The 19,396-nt window shown below is 35.7% G+C and overlaps 1 protein-coding gene and 8 non-coding genes across 10 annotated transcripts in view; all 9 read right to left on the bottom strand.

Moving 5' to 3' along the window:
• Positions 1 to 172: 172 nt before the first annotated feature.
• TRNAR-ACG (transfer RNA arginine (anticodon ACG)) lies at positions 173 to 245 on the bottom strand. Its single transcript has one exon. It is a non-coding gene; the product is annotated as a tRNA-Arg (tRNA).
• Positions 246 to 1,370: 1,125 nt separating this feature from the next.
• Positions 1,371 to 1,443, bottom strand: TRNAR-ACG (transfer RNA arginine (anticodon ACG)). Its single transcript has one exon. It is a non-coding gene; the product is annotated as a tRNA-Arg (tRNA).
• Positions 1,444 to 1,891: 448 nt separating this feature from the next.
• Positions 1,892 to 1,964, bottom strand: TRNAR-ACG (transfer RNA arginine (anticodon ACG)). Its single transcript has one exon. It is a non-coding gene; the product is annotated as a tRNA-Arg (tRNA).
• Positions 1,965 to 4,103: 2,139 nt separating this feature from the next.
• On the bottom strand, positions 4,104 to 4,176 carry TRNAR-ACG (transfer RNA arginine (anticodon ACG)). The gene has a single exon. It is a non-coding gene; the product is annotated as a tRNA-Arg (tRNA).
• Positions 4,177 to 5,779: 1,603 nt separating this feature from the next.
• On the bottom strand, positions 5,780 to 5,852 carry TRNAR-ACG (transfer RNA arginine (anticodon ACG)). The gene has a single exon. It is a non-coding gene; the product is annotated as a tRNA-Arg (tRNA).
• A 439-nt stretch (positions 5,853 to 6,291) lies between these two features.
• Positions 6,292 to 6,364, bottom strand: TRNAR-ACG (transfer RNA arginine (anticodon ACG)). Its single transcript has one exon. It is a non-coding gene; the product is annotated as a tRNA-Arg (tRNA).
• Positions 6,365 to 9,921: 3,557 nt separating this feature from the next.
• Positions 9,922 to 9,994, bottom strand: TRNAR-ACG (transfer RNA arginine (anticodon ACG)). Its single transcript has one exon. It is a non-coding gene; the product is annotated as a tRNA-Arg (tRNA).
• A 1,737-nt stretch (positions 9,995 to 11,731) lies between these two features.
• On the bottom strand, positions 11,732 to 11,804 carry TRNAR-ACG (transfer RNA arginine (anticodon ACG)). Its single transcript has one exon. It is a non-coding gene; the product is annotated as a tRNA-Arg (tRNA).
• A 1,129-nt stretch (positions 11,805 to 12,933) lies between these two features.
• Positions 12,934 to 19,396, bottom strand: part of LOC129275892 (uncharacterized) — a 28,126-nt gene continuing 21,663 nt past the window's right edge. For both annotated transcript variants that reach the window (XM_064109500.1, XM_064109499.1), the window contains 2 exons: positions 14,871 to 15,082; positions 12,934 to 14,332 (listed from right to left, as the gene is read on the bottom strand). In XM_064109500.1, the coding sequence (XP_063965570.1) occupies positions 14,125 to 14,332; positions 14,871 to 15,082 (420 nt within the window). In that variant the 3' untranslated portion in view covers positions 12,934 to 14,124. The remainder of the gene's footprint in view (positions 14,333 to 14,870; positions 15,083 to 19,396) is intronic.

The following is a 19,396-nucleotide window of genomic DNA, read 5'->3' as shown; positions in this document are numbered from 1 at the left end:
ATACCTCCAATTAATTTCGGAATTGAACTACCAAATGGATCTAAATAAAGAAAAATTATTTCAAAAATACATTTTAGCATTATGTTATAAATCATAGACAATGTCTACAGAGAAGGAAAGAAGAAAATAATTCATACATTGTATGTGAAAAGGAAGCACAAAATAAAAATATCGACCCTGCCAGGACTCGAACCTGGAATCCCCTGATTCGTAGTCAGATGCCTTATCCATTGGGCCACAGGGCCGCTATATGGAGACATTATAAATCAGGAAAAATATCCTGGAATATGAAGACCGTCTGATTCCTGAATCTCGATGTCACTATTACTCTCAATTAATAAAAAAATGTCCCAAAACAGTGTCCAAAGGCAATTACACCGACACTTCACTATTTTTCTAATTATATTTTTCTAATAATTTTATTTCGCTTTTTGTACACTATGTTTTCTTATTTCTCAATATTTTAAATTCAAACACTACAGCAATATGAAACAACAACATTACTTTGACAATTTTTTTTCGAAAAAGGTGAAATACTTTCATAACAAGAAAAATCTATGGCAGCTTATTAAGTTGTATCTACACCCCTTTCAAAAGTGTTTTTTTTTTTAGTTCTTAGAGGAATAAAATTTGAAGAAAAAAACTAATTTCATATAATGAAATGCAAAAGAACAAGTGTGGATATGACATCATCAATTTGCTCATTGAATATACATGAATACATGCCTAGAACTGCATGTTTCACCGTAATAATGAAAAAAAAATATCATAACTTTGTTATTACTTGTCCGATTCTGCTCAAAATTTTAGTGTTTTGTTTGTCTGATTTCAGCCTGTAGTACCCTTTAACAAGAACAAGACTCACCCCTGATGCCCCTTCCAGTCCCCTAAAGTCCTTGTTATTTATACCCATGGGTTGGAAATCATTTTGGTTTGTCTATTGGATTTCAATCATTAACAAATCATTGAAGATGCATGTGAGCATTATATTATTCATTAAACTGGTCAATATGTTTTTCAGAACTAAATGAGAAGGACAGAGAAAGACATTTATGTTATGCGTCGTGGTCTATTGGTTCTGACTCTCGCCTTTGAAACAGAGGGTCGTGGGTTCGAATCCTAGCCATGGCGTGTTTTCCTTCAGCAAGAAATTTAACCGCACTGTGCTGCACTCGACCCAGGTGAGGTGAATGGGTACCCGGAAGGAGTAATTCCTCGCATGCACTGAGCGCCGGTGATGGTAGCTCGAGCTAAAGACGGGTTAATAATAGCAGCGCTTTGTATCCTCAGGCAAAAGGCGCTTTATAAATCGAGCTATTATTATTATTATTATAAAACAAGGTGAAATGGGAGCAAAATGAAAAAAATATCGACCCTGCCAGGACTCGAACCTGGAATCCCCTGATTCGTAGTCAGATGCCTTATCCATTGGGCCACAGGGCCGCTGTGTACAATGTTTTACATTAGATTAATCCTCTCAACGTAATCATAATGATAGAAATAGATATTTATATAGCGCCACCTATCTAGAAATATTCTATTCCGAGTTGTGCAAGAAAGTTTTGTTTATCATTCCTCATGATTATGTGTGGGTTGTAGACCATGCTAGTGGATTTAAATGATTAAAAGATAATTTCAAAAATACATATACTTTAGTAGTATATTATAAATAGACCTTGGTCCCGTAACACAAAGGTTAGCGATTAATCGTACGCTTGATTTTCACGATTGAATGTATATTGCAGTCAATGGAATCAATCTTAGAAAAGTGTTTCTACAATCATTGATAAGTTTTGTCTATGGTCTATGTATATAACTATGTTCATATATCACAGAATGAAAGTTAATGATTTATACAAAATAAGGTGAAATTGGAGCAAAATCAAAATGACGACCCTGCCAGGACTCGAACCTGGAATCCCCTGATTCGTAGTCAGATGCCTTATCCGTTGGGCCACAGGGCCGATGTAAAATACATTTAGACGTCAGGGAAATGTCTCTGGGCAAATGATTATCCATTTCGCCATGCAATCTCAGTGATAGTAAAGAGATTGAAGAAAAAATTAAATACACTTTACCAACAAAATAAAATCGAAATTTATTTACTCTTTCTTGTATGGAAGAGGGGAAGACACTCCTTGGAAACTTTGGATTATAAGTTCATGCGATTTATTTTATTAACACATCAGATGCATCTCTATGAACAGATGAATCTTGATCCCAATATCTCGAATCTCCATGTCACTGTTTTTATCGATCATTTTGACAGATAAAAATTAACTTGCCTTACCCTAATGCCCCCCCCCCAAAAAAAAATCGAAGTTTATCAACTCTTTCTTTATGTTCTTATATGGGGAGGGAAACTCGATCTGGGCTAATAATTCCTTCTTATTTTCATTGTTTTGTGATACCGATTTTAATATTTCTTAAAACATTAAATCCTATAATCTTATCGCAAATAAAATTGAAATTACACACATTGCTTATAATGAAATATTTCATTTTAAACTGATATTTCAATTTTCACTCCAGATTAATTAACATCAATATAGATAAAATACAATAGATACAATATAAATAACAGAAAGAGAGAGAGAGGAGTGAGAGTCGGAAACTGTATGGGAAGAAACATAAGAAAATCAAACAGAATAAAGCAAGTTATGAGAGTCATGTAACTCCCTCTAGCAGCATAAAGTCCCCTTATTGAATCCTCTTCTACCCAAAGATCATCACCGTCGTCGTCTTCATCATCATCGTCATCATCGTCGCCGTCATCATCATTATTACCGCCATCAAAATCATCACCATCATCATCATTACCACCACCACCACCATCATCATCATCGCCATCATCATCACCACCACCATCACCATCACCATCGTCATCATCATCATCATCAATCATCATCATCATCATAATCATCACCATCGTCATCTTCATCATCATCACCATCGTCATCATTATAATTTTCATCACCACAACCATCATCATCGTCGTCGTCGTCGTCGTCATCATCATTACCATCATCATCATCGTCATCATCGTCATCATCACCACAGCCACCACCACCACCTTCATCATCATCATCATCATCATCGTCGTCATCATCATCATCATTTGGCCTACCATCATCCTCTGCGCAGCATCATTCCTGGTTGTTACACCACTGTCAAACGTCTAAGTTGATGATTTCTTCGCTCTGCAAAACACGATTTTTTTCAAAACTAAAATACACAAATCACTCATGGCAAAAACATTACAAATTCTCATCTTTAGTTCAAGTTTACTACGTTTTATTCAGATCAATGTACAAGAAACACACGAGCATCAGATTTGGAATGTATTGTAACCATTTATTTCAAAAGAATATTTGATGTATGTACGGTACTGCAATATGTTGAAAATGAAAGTTTAGGCGCGCGTGTAATATAATCTTTAGTTATTTATTTCGAAATATTACAATAATAACATTATGTGCAGTTTTGTTATATTATTGCTGTTGTGTGATATTAGATGTGCCAGATAGTGAAATCTAAACAAAATAATGATTTCATATCTTTCCAATAGGGTCTAACAAAAAAGTATCTTAAGATTATAGTACCATAAGGTATACATCTCACGAAGATAGTTTTTTTAACAATAAAAATTGAAATAAGCATTTATCACCATCATCATCGTTATCATAATCATCACCATCACCACCATCATCATCATCATCGTCATCATCATCATCATAATCAGAATCATAATCATAATCATCATCGTCATCATCATCATCATCATCGTCATCATCATCGTCGTCATCATCATCATCATCATCATCACCATCATCATCTTCATCGCTTTCTTCTTCCATCATATTCCTAATCCTTTCGGATTTTATTAGTTTTAATTCAAACCACCTATATGCAGCTGGTACAAAAATGTTAAAACATGCTGTTTGCAACTCGCCGTACGACCGCCGTAGAGCAAATGTGACCAAGGTATAACACGCCCCTGAATAAACTGGTCAATATGTTTTTCAGAACTCAATAAGAAGGACAGAGAAAGTCATTTATATAAATTATAAATCAAGGTGAAATGGGAGCAAAATGAAAAATATCGACCCTGCCAGGACTCGAACCTGGAATCCCCTGATTCGTAGTCAGATGCCTTATCCATTGGGCCACAGGGCCGCTGTTTACAAATGTTTTACATTAGATCAATCCTCTCAACATAATCATAATGATAGAAATAGATATTTATATAGCGCCACCTATCTAGAAATATTATATTCCGAGTTGTGCAAGAAAGTTTTGTTTTTTTATATATCCACGTGATTATATACCACCACCACCACCATCATCATCATCATTATCATCATCATCACTATCGTCATCATCATCATCATCACCACCATCGTTATCATCATCATCATCACCATCGTCATCATCATTATTATCACCACCACACCATCATCGTCGTCATCCTCATCATCATCATCATCATTATTATCGTCATCATCATCATCGTCATCATCATTACCACCACCTTCATCATCATCGTCGTCGTCGTCATCATAATCATTAGCCCTACCATCATCATCCGCAAAGCATCATTCCTGGTTGTTACACTACTGTCAAACGTCTATTTGATGATTTCTTCGCTCTGCAAAACATTATTTTTAAAAACTAAAATACACAAATCACTCATGGCAAAAAAATTACAAATACACACACCTTTAGTTCAAGTACCTTTTATTAAGATCAATGGACAAAGAAACACACGAACATCAGATTTGGAATGTAAGAATAAACTTTAACCATTTATTTCAAATAAATTCTTGATGTATGCACGGTGTTACAATACGTTGAAAAATAAAGGTTTGGCGCGCGTGTAGAATAATCTTTAGTTATTTATTTCCAAATATTATAACATTAACACTTTTTTCTACATTATTATTGATGTTGTGTGATATTAGATGTGCCAGATATTGAAATCTAAACAAAATAATGATTTCATATCCTTCCAATAGGGTCTAATAAAAAGTAGCTTAGATTAGAACCGCAAGGTATACATCTCACGACGATAGTTTTTTTTAACAATAAAAATGGAAATAGAAATTCATCACCATCATCATCATTATCATAAACATCACCACCACCACCATCACCATCATCATCATCATCATAATCATCATCGTCATCATCATCATCATCATCAATATTATCGTCATCATCATCATAATCATCATCATCATCATCGTCATCATCATCATCATCAATATTATCGTCATCATCATCATCGTCATTATCATCATCATCATCATCATCATCAATATTATCGTCATCATCATCATCATCATCATAATCATAATCATAATCATAATCATAATCATCATCATCATCATCAATAATATCGTCATCATCATCATCATCATAATCATCATCATCATCATCGTCATCATCATCATCATCATCAATATTATCGTCATCATCATCATCGTCATTATCATCATCATCATCATCACCATCATCATCTTCACCGTTTTCTTCTTCCATCATATTCCTAATCCTTACGGATTTTATTAATTTTAATTCAAACCACCTCCATGCAAAATGTTAAAACGGCTGTTTTCAACTCGCCGTACGACCGCCGTAGAGCAAATGTGGCCAAGGTATAATAACACGCCCCTGAATAAACTGGTCAATATGTTTTTCAGAACTCAATAAGAAGGACAGAGAAAGTCATTTATATAAATTATAAAACAAGGTGAAATGGGAGCAAAATGAAAAATATCGACCCTGCCAGGACTCGAACCTGGAATCCCCTGATTCGTAGTCAGATGCCTTATCCATTGGGCCACAGGGCCGCTGTGTACAAATGTTTTACATTAGATTAATTCTCTCAACGTCATCATAATGATAGAAATAGATATTTATATAGCGCCACCTATCTAGAAATATTATATTCCGAGTTGTGCAAGAAAGTTTTGTTTATAATTCCACGTGATTATGTTTGGGTTGTAGACCATGCTAGTGGATTTAAATGATTCAAAAATAATTTCAAAAATACATACATTTTAGTAGTATATTATAAATAGACCTGGGTCCCGTAACACAAAGGTTAGCGATTAATCGTACGCTTGATTTTCACGATTGAATGGATATTGTAGTCAATGGAATCAATCGTAGAAAAATGTTTCTACAATCATTGCTAAGCTTTGTCTATGGTCTATGTCTATAACTATGTTCATAACACAGAATGAAAAGTTGAAAAAAAAGGTGAAATTTTGAGCAAAATCAAAATGACGACCCGGCCAGGACTCGAACCTGGAATCCCCTGATTCGTAGTCAGATGCCTTATCCGTTGGGCCACAGGGCCGCTGCTTGCAGAGGTAACACATCAGATGCATCTCTATGAACAGATGAATCTTGATCCCAAAATCTCGAATCTCCATGTCACTGTTTTTATGGATCATTTTGACAGATAAAAATTAACTTGCCTTACCTTAATGCCCCCCCCCCCCCAAAAAAAAATTCTAGGTTCATCAACTCTTTATTTATGTTCTTGTATGGGGAGGGAGACTCTGGGCTAATTCCTTCTTACATGTATATTATTTTTTTTGTGTGATACCGCTCTTAATATTTTTTAAAACATTAAATCATCCTATAATCTTATCGCAAATAAAATTGAAAAAAAAAACATTGCTCATAATGAAATAATAATAAATAATAATATTTCATTTCAAACTGATATTTCAATTTTCACTCCAGATTAATTGACATCAATATAGATAAAATACAATAGATACGATAGAAATAACAGAAAGAGAGAGAGAGAGTCGGAAACTGTATGGCAAAAGAGACAATAGAAAATAAAACAGAATAAAGCAAGTTATGAGAGTCATGCAACTCCCTCGAGCAGCATAACCCCTTATTGAATCCTCTTCTACCCAAAGATCATCACCGTCGTCGTCTTCATCATCATCATCATCATCATCGTCGTCGTCATCATCATTATTACCGCCATCAAAATCATCACCACCATCACCATCATCATCACCACAACCACCACCACCACCATCATCGCCATCATCATCATCATCATCATCGTCATCATCTCCATCATCATCTTCGTCGTCATCATCATCATCATCATCATCGTCATCATCATTAACATCATCATGAGCTGCAGCAGCATCATCAGTCCTGATCGTTAGACTAACTGTCAAATGTCTTCTTGATGATTTCTTCGCTCTGCATATGAACTAAAATACACAAATCGCAAATGGCAAATATCACAAATATACACCTTCAGTTCAAGTGTACTACGTTTTATTCAGATTAATGTACAAGAAACACATGAACATCAGATTTGGAATGTAGGAATAAATTGTAACCATTTATTTCAAATGAATTCTTGATGTATATACGGTACTACAATACGTTAAAAAATAAAAGTTTCGGCGCGCGTGTAGTATAATCTTTAGTTATTCATTTTCAAATATTACAATAATAACTTCATGTGAAGTTTTGTTCTACATTATTATTGCTGTTGTGTGATATTAGATGTACCAGATAGTGAAATCTAAACAAAATAATGATTTCATATCCTTCCAATAGGGTCTAACAAAAAAAAGTAGCTTAAGATTAGTACCACAAGGTATACATCTCACGAAGATAGTTTTTTAACAATAAAAATTGAAATAAGCATTCATTACCATCATCATCATTATCATAATCATCACCACCACCACCATCATCATCATCATCGTCATCATCATCATAATCATCATCGTCATCATCATCAATCATCATCATCATAATCATCACCATTGTCATCATCATCGTCATCATCTTCACCGCTTTCTTCTTCCATCATATTCCTAATCCTTTCGGATTTTATTAATTTTAATGCAAACCACCTATATGCAGCTGGTACAAAAATGTTAAAACGGCTGTTTTCAACTCGCCGTACGACCGCCGTAGAGCAAATGTGACCAAGGTATAACACGCCCCTTAATAAACTGGTCAATATGTTTTTCAGAACTCAATAAGAAGGACAGAGAAAGTCATTTATATAAATTATAAAACAAGGTGAAATGGGAGCAAAATGAAAAATATCGACTCTGCCAGGACTCGAACCTGGAATCCCCTGATTCGTAGTCAGATGCCTTATCCGTTGGGCCTCAGGGCCGCTGCTTGCAGAGGTAACACATCAGATGCATCTCTATGAACAGATGAATCTTGATCCCAAAATCTCGAATCTCCATGTCACTATTTTTATGGATCATTTTGACAGATAAAAATTAACTTGCCTTACCTTAATGCCCCCCCCCCAAAAAAAAAAAATCTAGGTTCATCAACTCTTTATTTATGTTCTTGTATGGGGAGGGAGACTCTGGGCTAATTCCTTCTTATATTATTTTTTGTGTGTGATACCGCTCTTAATATTTTTCAAAACATTAAATCATCCTATAATCTTATCGCAAATAAAATTGAAAAAAAAAAACACATTGCTCATAATGAAATAATAATAAATAATAATATTTCATTTTAAACTGATATTTCAATTTTCACTCCAGATTAATTGACATCAATATAGATAAAATACAATAGATACAATAGAAATAAGAGAGAGAGAGAGGGAGAGGGGTGAGAGTCGGAAACTGTATGGGAAGAGACATTAGAAAATAAAACAGAATAAAGCAAGTTATGAGAGTCATGTAACTCCCTCGAGCAGCATAACTCCTTATTGAATCCTCTTCTACCCAAAGATCATCACCGTCGTCTTCTTCATCATCATCATCATCATCGTCGTCGTCATCATCATTATTACCGCCATCAAAATCATCACCACCATCACCATCATCATCACCACAACCACCACCACCACCATCATCGCCATCATCATCATCATCATCATCGTCATCATCTCCATCATCATCTTCGTCGTCATCATCATCATCATCATCATCGTCATCATCATTAACATCATCATGAGCTGCAGCAGCATCATCAGTCCTGATCGTTAGACTAACTGTCAAATGTCTTCTTGATGATTTCTTCGCTCTGCATATGAACTAAAATACACAAATCGCAAATGGCAAATATCACAAATATACACCTTCAGTTCAAGTGTACTACGTTTTATTCAGATTAATGTACAAGAAACACATGAACATCAGATTTGGAATGTAGGAATAAATTGTAACCATTTATTTCAAATGAATTCTTGATGTATATACGGTACTACAATACGTTAAAAAATAAAAGTTTCGGCGCGCGTGTAGTATAATCTTTAGTTATTCATTTTCAAATATTACAATAATAACTTCATGTGAAGTTTTGTTCTACATTATTATTGCTGTTGTGTGATATTAGATGTACCAGATAGTGAAATCTAAACAAAATAATGATTTCATATCCTTCCAATAGGGTCTAACAAAAAAAAGTAGCTTAAGATTAGTACCACAAGGTATACATCTCACGAAGATAGTTTTTTAACAATAAAAATTGAAATAAGCATTCATTACCATCATCATCATTATCATAATCATCACCACCACCACCATCATCATCATCATCGTCATCATCATCATAATCATCATCGTCATCATCATCAATCATCATCATCATAATCATCACCATTGTCATCATCATCGTCATCATCTTCACCGCTTTCTTCTTCCATCATATTCCTAATCCTTTCGGATTTTATTAATTTTAATGCAAACCACCTATATGCAGCTGGTACAAAAATGTTAAAACGGCTGTTTTCAACTCGCCGTACGACCGCCGTAGAGCAAATGTGACCAAGGTATAACACGCCCCTTAATAAACTGGTCAATATGTTTTTCAGAACTCAATAAGAAGGACAGAGAAAGTCATTTATATAAATTATAAAACAAGGTGAAATGGGAGCAAAATGAAAAATATCGACCCTGCCAGGACTCGAACCTGGAATCCCCTGATTCGTAGTCAGATGCCTTATCCGTTGGGCCACAGGGCCGCTGCTTGCAGAGGTAACACATCAGATGCATCTCTATGAACAGATGAATCTTGATCCCAAAATCTCGAATCTCCATGTCACTGTTTTTATGGATCATTTTGACAGATAAAAATTAACTTGCCTTACCTTAATGCCCCCCCCCCCAAAAAAAAAAAATCTAGGTTCATCAACTCTTTATTTATGTTCTTGTATGGGGAGGGAGACTCTGGGCTAATTCCTTCTTATATTATTTTTTGTGTGTGATACCGCTCTTAATATTTTTTAAAACATTAAATCATCCTATAATCTTATCGCAAATAAAATTGAAAAAAAACAACACATTGCTCATAATGAAATAATAATAAATAATAATATTTCATTTTAAACTGATATTTCAATTTTCACTCCAGATTAATTGACATCAATATAGATAAAATACAATAGATACAATAGAAATAAGAGAGAGAGAGAGGGAGAGGGGTGAGAGTCGGAAACTGTATGGGAAGAGACATTAGAAAATAAAACAGAATAAAGCAAGTTATGAGAGTCATGTAACTCCCTCGAGCAGCATAACTCCTTATTGAATCCTCTTCTACCCAAAGATCATCACCGTCGTCTTCTTCATCATCATCGTCATCATCGTCGTCGTCATCATCATTATTGCCGCCATCAAAATCATCACCATCATTATCATTACCACCACCACCACCACCATCATCATCGCCATCATCATCATCATCATCATCGTCATCATCTCCATCATCATCTTCGTCGTCATCATCATCATCATCATCATCGTCATCATCATTAACATCATCATGAGCTGCAGCAGCATCATCAGTCCTGATCGTTAGACTAACTGTCAAATGTCTTCTTGATGATTTCTTCGCTCTGCATATGAACTAAAATACACAAATCGCAAATGGCAAATATCACAAATATACACCTTCAGTTCAAGTGTACTACGTTTTATTCAGATTAATGTACAAGAAACACATGAACATCAGATTTGGAATGTAGGAATAAATTGTAACCATTTATTTCAAATGAATTCTTGATGTATATACGGTACTACAATACGTTAAAAAATAAAAGTTTCGGCGCGCGTGTAGTATAATCTTTAGTTATTCATTTTCAAATATTACAATAATAACTTCATGTGAAGTTTTGTTCTACATTATTATTGCTGTTGTGTGATATTAGATGTACCAGATAGTGAAATCTAAACAAAATAATGATTTCATATCCTTCCAATAGGGTCTAACAAAAAAAAGTAGCTTAAGATTAGTACCACAAGGTATACATCTCACGAAGATAGTTTTTTAACAATAAAAATTGAAATAAGCATTCATTACCATCATCATCATTATCATAATCATCACCACCACCACCATCATCATCATCATCGTCATCATCATCATAATCATCATCGTCATCATCATCAATCATCATCATCATAATCATCACCATTGTCATCATCATCGTCATCATCTTCACCGCTTTCTTCTTCCATCATATTCCTAATCCTTTCGGATTTTATTAATTTTAATGCAAACCACCTATATGCAGCTGGTACAAAAATGTTAAAACGGCTGTTTTCAACTCGCCGTACGACCGCCGTAGAGCAAATGTGACCAAGGTATAACACGCCCCTTAATAAACTGGTCAATATGTTTTTCAGAACTCAATAAGAAGGACAGAGAAAGTCATTTATATAAATTATAAAACAAGGTGAAATGGGAGCAAAATGAAAAATATCGACCCTGCCAGGACTCGAACCTGGAATCCCCTGATTCGTAGTCAGATGCCTTATCCGTTGGGCCACAGGGCCGCTGCTTGCAGAGGTAACACATCAGATGCATCTCTATGAACAGATGAATCTTGATCCCAAAATCTCGAATCTCCATGTCACTGTTTTTATGGATCATTTTGACAGATAAAAATTAACTTGCCTTACCTTAATGCCCCCCCCCCCCAAAAAAAAAATCTAGGTTCATCAACTCTTTATTTATGTTCTTGTATGGGGAGGGAGACTCTGGGCTAATTCCTTCTTATATTATTTTTTGTGTGTGATACCGCTCTTAATATTTTTTAAAACATTAAATCATCCTATAATCTTATCGCAAATAAAATTGAAAAAAAACAACACATTGCTCATAATGAAATAATAATAAATAATAATATTTCATTTTAAACTGATATTTCAATTTTCACTCCAGATTAATTGACATCAATATAGATAAAATACAATAGATACAATAGAAATAAGAGAGAGAGAGAGGGAGAGGGGTGAGAGTCGGAAACTGTATGGGAAGAGACATTAGAAAATAAAACAGAATAAAGCAAGTTATGAGAGTCATGTAACTCCCTCGAGCAGCATAACTCCTTATTGAATCCTCTTCTACCCAAAGATCATCACCGTCGTCTTCTTCATCATCATCGTCATCATCGTCGTCGTCATCATCATTATTGCCGCCATCAAAATCATCACCATCATTATCATTACCACCACCACCACCACCATCATCATCATCGCCATCATCATCACCACCATCATCACCATCATCATCGTCATCATCATCATCATCAATCATCATCATCATCATAATCATCACCATCGTCATCTTCATCATCATCACCATCGTCATCATCATCATTATCATCACCACCACCATCATCATCGTCGTCGTCGTCATCATCATTACCATCATCATCATCGTCATCATCACCACAGCCACCACCACCACCTTCATCATCATCGTCCTCATCATCATAATCATCGTCGTCATCATCATCATCATTTGGCCTACCATCATCCTCCGCGCAGCATCATTCCTGGTTGTTACACCATTGTCAAACGTCTAAGTTGATGATTTCTTCGCTCTGCAAAACATTATTTTTTTAAACTAAAATACACAAATCACTCATGGCAAAAACATTACAAATACACACCTTTAGTTCAAGTTTACTACATTTTATTCAGATCAATGTACAAGAAATACACAAACATTAGATTTGGAATGTATAAATAAATTTTAACCATTTATTTCAAATAAATATTTGATGTATGTACGGTACTACAATACGTTGAAAAATAAAAGTTTCGGGGCGCGTGTAGTATAATCTTTAGTTATTTATTTCCAAATATTACAATAATAACATTAACGGTTTTGTTCTACATTACTATTGATGTTGTGTGATATTAGATGTGCCAGATAATGAAATCTAAACAAAATAATGATTTCATATCCTTCCAATAGAGTCTAACAAAAAAGTAGCTTAGATTAGAACCGCAATATATATATCTTACGACGATAGTTTTTTTTTTACAATAAGAATGGAAATAGGAATTCATCACCATTATCATTGTCATCATCATCACCACCACCACCATCACCATCATCATCATCATCGTCACCATCACCACTATCGTCACCATCATCATCATCATCGTCATCATTACCGCCATCATCCCCACTATCGTCACCATCATCATCATCATCGTCATCATTACCGCCATCATCATCGTCATCATAATCATTATCATCATCATCATTATTATCATCGTCATCATCGTCACCATCACCACTATCGTCACCATCATCATCATCATCATCATCGTCATCATTACCGCCATCATCATCGTCATCATAATCATTATTATCATCATCATCATCATCCCTATCATCATCATCATCATCATCATCAATCATCATCATCATCACCATCATCATCTTCACCTTTCCTTCTTCCATCATATTCCTAATCCTTTCGGCATACGAGGAAACTATATATGTTGTCCCGTACCCTTTATTTTGAGCTGCATCATAGATCCGTATTTTCATTATATATGATTTTCTTATAATAATAATAATGATGACAATGATGTATACATGCATGGTAACCAGTGGTAGCCACGTCAGTCTTGTGAACTACTCTCTCATCACAAGCCCTGCATAAATGGTATTATTAATACACTTTTCCATTATAAAATATCTAGCACCTGACAATAAGGCAGAAGTTTTGAAAGTCTTTGGTATATGACTTGGCCAGGGATCGAACCCACGACCTCCCGCTCAAGGTCTAGCCAGGGCGCTCATCCGATTTGGACCAATATGCGGGATGACACTATTTTATCATTGAGAGTTTCGTTAAGAAGGTTTTCGCACAAATCGAAGGACCAGATACGCCAGGAGATAGAAGACTGCCATGATAGCTAGAAGAATGAGATAGTACGCCCAGATGGGAAGGACAACGGATGCTTCCTTTAGGACAATAGAGTCACCCCGGACATTGCTCGCCGCCGGATCATGCGGTGGTAAACACTCACGGAATAACGAGACTGTGGTAGTACTGCACCTGAAGGTGATAAAATGAAACAAAAGAAGAAAAAAATATCACAATTATATTCCTTATTTGCATTATCAGTGATTTCTTGTGATATCAGAGAGCAGGGGGCGTCTCTTTCAAATTGGTTTCTTTATTTAAAATATCTGGGGGCGTCGGCCCCTTCGGATCGCCTCTCATGCTAAAAGGTAATCTTTGATGAGTCTCTGACAAAAATACAGGCAGTAGAAAAGTTTGGATTATGAGAAAATTTATAGATTGATATATATGGCACTTTTGTCATTATTTTCATTTTTTTCAATTATGACAGAAGGTATATGGCATTTGATATCAGAAGGACCCACCCCTATATTCAGAGGCGGTTTCATGATGTGGGGGGGGGGGGGGGTGGCACACTTAATGCCCGCTCCTGGATACTTGCCTGCCCAGTCTCCCCTTTGGAACTCCTAATCTTCATAATCATGAATTTGAGTTTTTTTTATAATATCAAATAAACAAATGCCAGTTATAAGTGATTGACGTAAATATTTTATATTCAATATTCTTTCACCTGATTGGCTGTGGTTGAAGCGCAAAGATCACGTGAAGGGTCGCTCCGTAGGTGTAAGAAATGACCGAAGTGAACCGGAACCACTCGATGTATGGTGGGAAGGTCGAGACATAAAACCCTCCCAGGAGAAGTGAAGACAACATGTAAAGGCTTCCACCAGCAATAGCAGCTTGGAATGAGTTTGTCGATGCCCCAATAAATAACCCGATGGCCTGAAATATGAAGCATAAAAAAGGGGGATAATATCACTGTACTCCAAATCAAGCTAAAATTGTTAGCATATGGTCGTGCGCAGCGCCTTCCGCAGAAATTTTGAAAGCTTAAATCTACCAAAAGTGTGCAACAAATGCACGAAATCATTTAATTCAAACTCGGTCACTTCGCTCCCTCGCTTCCGAGTTTCTTCAAACATTTTGTCCCAATGAAAAACAATTCTGCGTACGGCCATGGTAGTTAGAGAATAAGATAACCAATTGATGAATAAAGAATATAAAATCATGATCTGTCGAAATATTTAGTTCGCCTCAGTGAGATTTTGCGGTTATTTTCTTACAGAAATAAAATTGTTAGAGCAATAAAGGGTGTTTTTCCAGAATCGGCTTACTAACAATTATGATAGACCAACTGTTCATGAAACATTACATATCTAACGCTACTTTCCTTCCAGCCACGCCACCGTAAAATATTAATTTGATAAGTTGAGTGGGATTGTCTATGCTGCTGCGGAATAAAAAGGTATTTGTTCAGAAAGTACAAAAAAATTTGAGCGCTGCCCCACTTTTTACTATAATAGCTGCCTGAAAATTAGTTCTTGTGATGTTTTATAAACATTAAAAGTGATAAAGTCCTACAGAAAACCCTAAATTGATTCTACACCCGCCCTTTTTGGCCTGCCCGTCCGCCCACCCGCTGTTCATATCAGATTTATCCGAGACACCCCCCCCCCCCCTCTGCTATCCGAAACTCTCTCTCCATTGGTGCGTAAGAGATCGGCGTCGAATTAATTTCTCAGAGGGGGGATTATTATCAGTATTAAATCAACCATGCAGGGCCTCAGTCAAAATTATCACTTTTTTTTATCATACAGACATAACAGAGATAGTTATTTTCTTAAGAGGTTCTTTATTTACAAAGAATGAATGTGAGAGGTAATTGGGCTCGATAGGGATATGAAATCGAGTTTGAGAGACGAGACTCGGAGTTGTGCCAGAAATTACTTACTGGATAAAATACATTGGATCGTCTCATGGTCTTGTGATGGTCCCGAAGGAAACTTTAATTGTACGCAAAAGTCAAAGACGATCGATTTTTATAGCCATGACAGAGAGAGTTAAAACTGAAGAAGAAAGTTCCCGAAAAGGTCCCGAGATTATATCGGTATCTCATGTTATAATTCTCGATGATACGTTTTTATAACATCCAATCTGGATGGGCGAGAAATTTAAAAAACAAGTGGAACGCCTCTGGCAGTCTGGCCTGCATTACCCAATTCGGTATAGCAGCAGTGCTTCCTTTGAAACAGCTAATGAATAATTATTCACAGAAGAAAACACCAATATGATAATAAAATAGTATGTCAATTGACCCAAAATGACATTTGACCATGATCATGTGACCTAAGACATGTGCAAAACAATCATTCATACTTGATTACCCTTATGTCGATGTTTCATGAGCTAGATCCATAAACTTCATAAGTTATGATGCCAATTCAACACATCCTCCGAACACGGCCAGAGTTCATTGACCTTTAAATGAACTTTGATTTGGCCATGTTCCTGAAATGTACACAGGGTAGGGATACATTGCTGCTCTTATGTCTCATGAACTAGCTCCATAGACTTTTAAAGTTAAGATGGCAATTCCACAAATACCCCCAACATTATCAAAGTTTGTGGACCATAAATGACCTTTGACCTTGGTCATGTGACCTGAAACTAGCACAGGATGTTCAAGGATACTTCATTGCTCTTATGTCCAATTCCATGAACTAGATCCATAAACTTTTAAAGTTATGATGACAATTCCTCAAATACCCCCAATATGGCCAATGTTCGTTGTCCCTAAGTGACCTTTGACCTTCATCATGTGACCTGAAACTCGCACATGATATTCAGGGATACATGGTTGCGCTTTTGTCCAAGTTTCATGTACTAGATCCATAAACTTTTAAAGTTATGGTGACAATTCCCCAAACAACCCCAACATGGCCAAAGTTCGTTGACCCTAAGTGACCTTTGACCTTAATCATGTGACCCGAAACTCAGGCAAGATCTTTAGTGATACACTATTACCCTTATATGTCCAAGTTTCATGAACTATGTCCATATAATTACTAAGTTATGATGACATTTCAAAAACTTAACCTTGGTTAAGATTTCAATGTTGACGGCGCGTCGTCGCCGACGCCACCGTCGGAAAAGCGGCGCCTATAGTCTATGCAGGCGAGACAAAAAATGGGGGTGAGAAAGGCGACGGAAAGATAATAATAATATAAGAAAATCAGACAATACAAAAATGAAGGGAAGGATGTATGACATTGTAGAAATGTAAGGGGTGGAGGAGAAACAAGGAGAGAAGCTTAAAAGGAACAGGAAAGTGTGAAGGAGTAGACATCCAGTTCCTGGAAGATTTCTTTTTTCAAGAGGAGGTGCTGGTTTTGAAAAATAAGATGACAAGCCAACAAAAAAGGGGGGGGGGCACTAAAAAAATGAAGGCGATTTGGTCAGAATTTTTTTGACAATCAAAGAAAAAAATGACAAGCGAACAAGTAAAGAAAAAGGCATTCGCTAAAAAATGAAGGTGATTTGGAGCAAATTTCTACAGTAACATACCAATGCGATTTCCAGGGGTGCTGCTTATTATATACAATGCACCCCAAGGAAACCCCAGGGGTGCTTCATCACCCCCCCCCTCCCTCTTCCCATGAGGGTCATGGTGGATATTGGATTGGGATGAGGGAGTGAGCATGGAGGAAGAAGGTAGGGGGAAGCAACATTAGTATGAGAGGAAACATATCGTATCAGATGAAACTACATGAACATTAAAGTCATCTGCCATTTATATGAAAAGGAAATTAGATTTGAAATATTTATGTTCCCAGCTTTTGTCATTCTGATAATGTAATCACTTTTATCTTAGTATGTTAATTGCTATTTTTGTCTCGAAGTTTGAAAAAAACCCAGACTATTTCACTATTTAAAATAAATTCTCATCACGTCTCATTTCATAACCCTGATCTTAATCATGTTATTATCAGATATCATCTGATCTTAACGGATAATACAAATCTTGTGCAAGTATATGAGCGATTACATTTTTTTATAAAGACCATGCGCAGAATCTCCATGCACTGTTATAAAAAAAAAAACATATTTTTAGCGCGCAGCTTAAGCACGTCATTCTTACAAGTTGTTTAGATTTTTAGATAACTGCTTACACTTTGTTAAAATTGTTCAAACTTTTTTTAGCTCAGCTTGTTTGAAACTTTAAACATCTTGTTTATAAACTTTAAACAACAGTTGCTCGGATGACGGGGTTAAACAACGTGTTTAAAAGTTTCAAGTCGTTGGATCAGTCACTATCCACATTTTCGCGTTTAAATTGAAGGAATATCTGGAACATGGATTCTTATGAGTTTACCATTTTGCTTCCATTGGACACACCTTAGAATGTAAATGTCGCATATTTGATAATTTTCAAAAAGGAAAAAACGATCCGAAAATAATTGGGAAATTTTCAAAATTTGTAACTTTTCTGTATAACTGCCTTGTTTTATTTCTGCTTATGGTGTAAAATCGGTTTTCAATGTTTGTTTGTTTCTTAGTTTGTTTGCTTCGGCGCCAAAAACAACACTGACTCAAAGAGAGAAAAAAAATATATAAGAAATTAATTTCTAAAGAGCGCATAAAATGAATTTGTCAAAAATCTACAAAGGGTAATTACATCCTCGTTTAATATTTTTTTTTGTTGATTTGAGAAAAAGAGAGAGAGAGAGAGTGAGAAAACATATTTCATTCATAATTTAGCATATTAATAGTAATATAATTAAGCATATTTCAGTTACATAACGATATTATCTTGTGAAAAAAAATATTCAGTCTTGAAGATGACATTTTTTTTGGGGGGGGGGTCAAAATAGCCCAGACGGGGGTTACTTCATATGCTTGATTAACAGCCTTATGAAACATCATCTTTTAAGAAAAAAAAGACACATAAATTAATGACTCGACGAATACATAATTCAATTGCAAAGGGGATCATCATCAAATCAATTTAATTCACCTTAAGAATTAATAGACTTTTCTATCGATTTTCCTGAAAATCCTTGAAGGTCGGAAGATCTGGAAATTGCTTTTGGTGGAACAATACTTTTTGAATCACTAATGGGAATTCAGAGGAAATATTTTCCTATTCTGGCATCCGTCACCCATCAAACGAAAATGTTCTTAATGTAATAAATGTCATCTTATGGTATTACCGCCTGAACATTAATGGCCAATAAGTTTCAGTTTTAATTGCCTCAA

The sequence above is a fragment of the Lytechinus pictus genome, chromosome 14, assembly GCF_037042905.1.
Source record: "Lytechinus pictus isolate F3 Inbred chromosome 14, Lp3.0, whole genome shotgun sequence".
In the NCBI taxonomy this organism is placed as follows: domain Eukaryota; kingdom Metazoa; phylum Echinodermata; class Echinoidea; order Temnopleuroida; family Toxopneustidae; genus Lytechinus; species Lytechinus pictus.
This window is presented reverse-complemented; position numbering and strand designations above follow the sequence as displayed.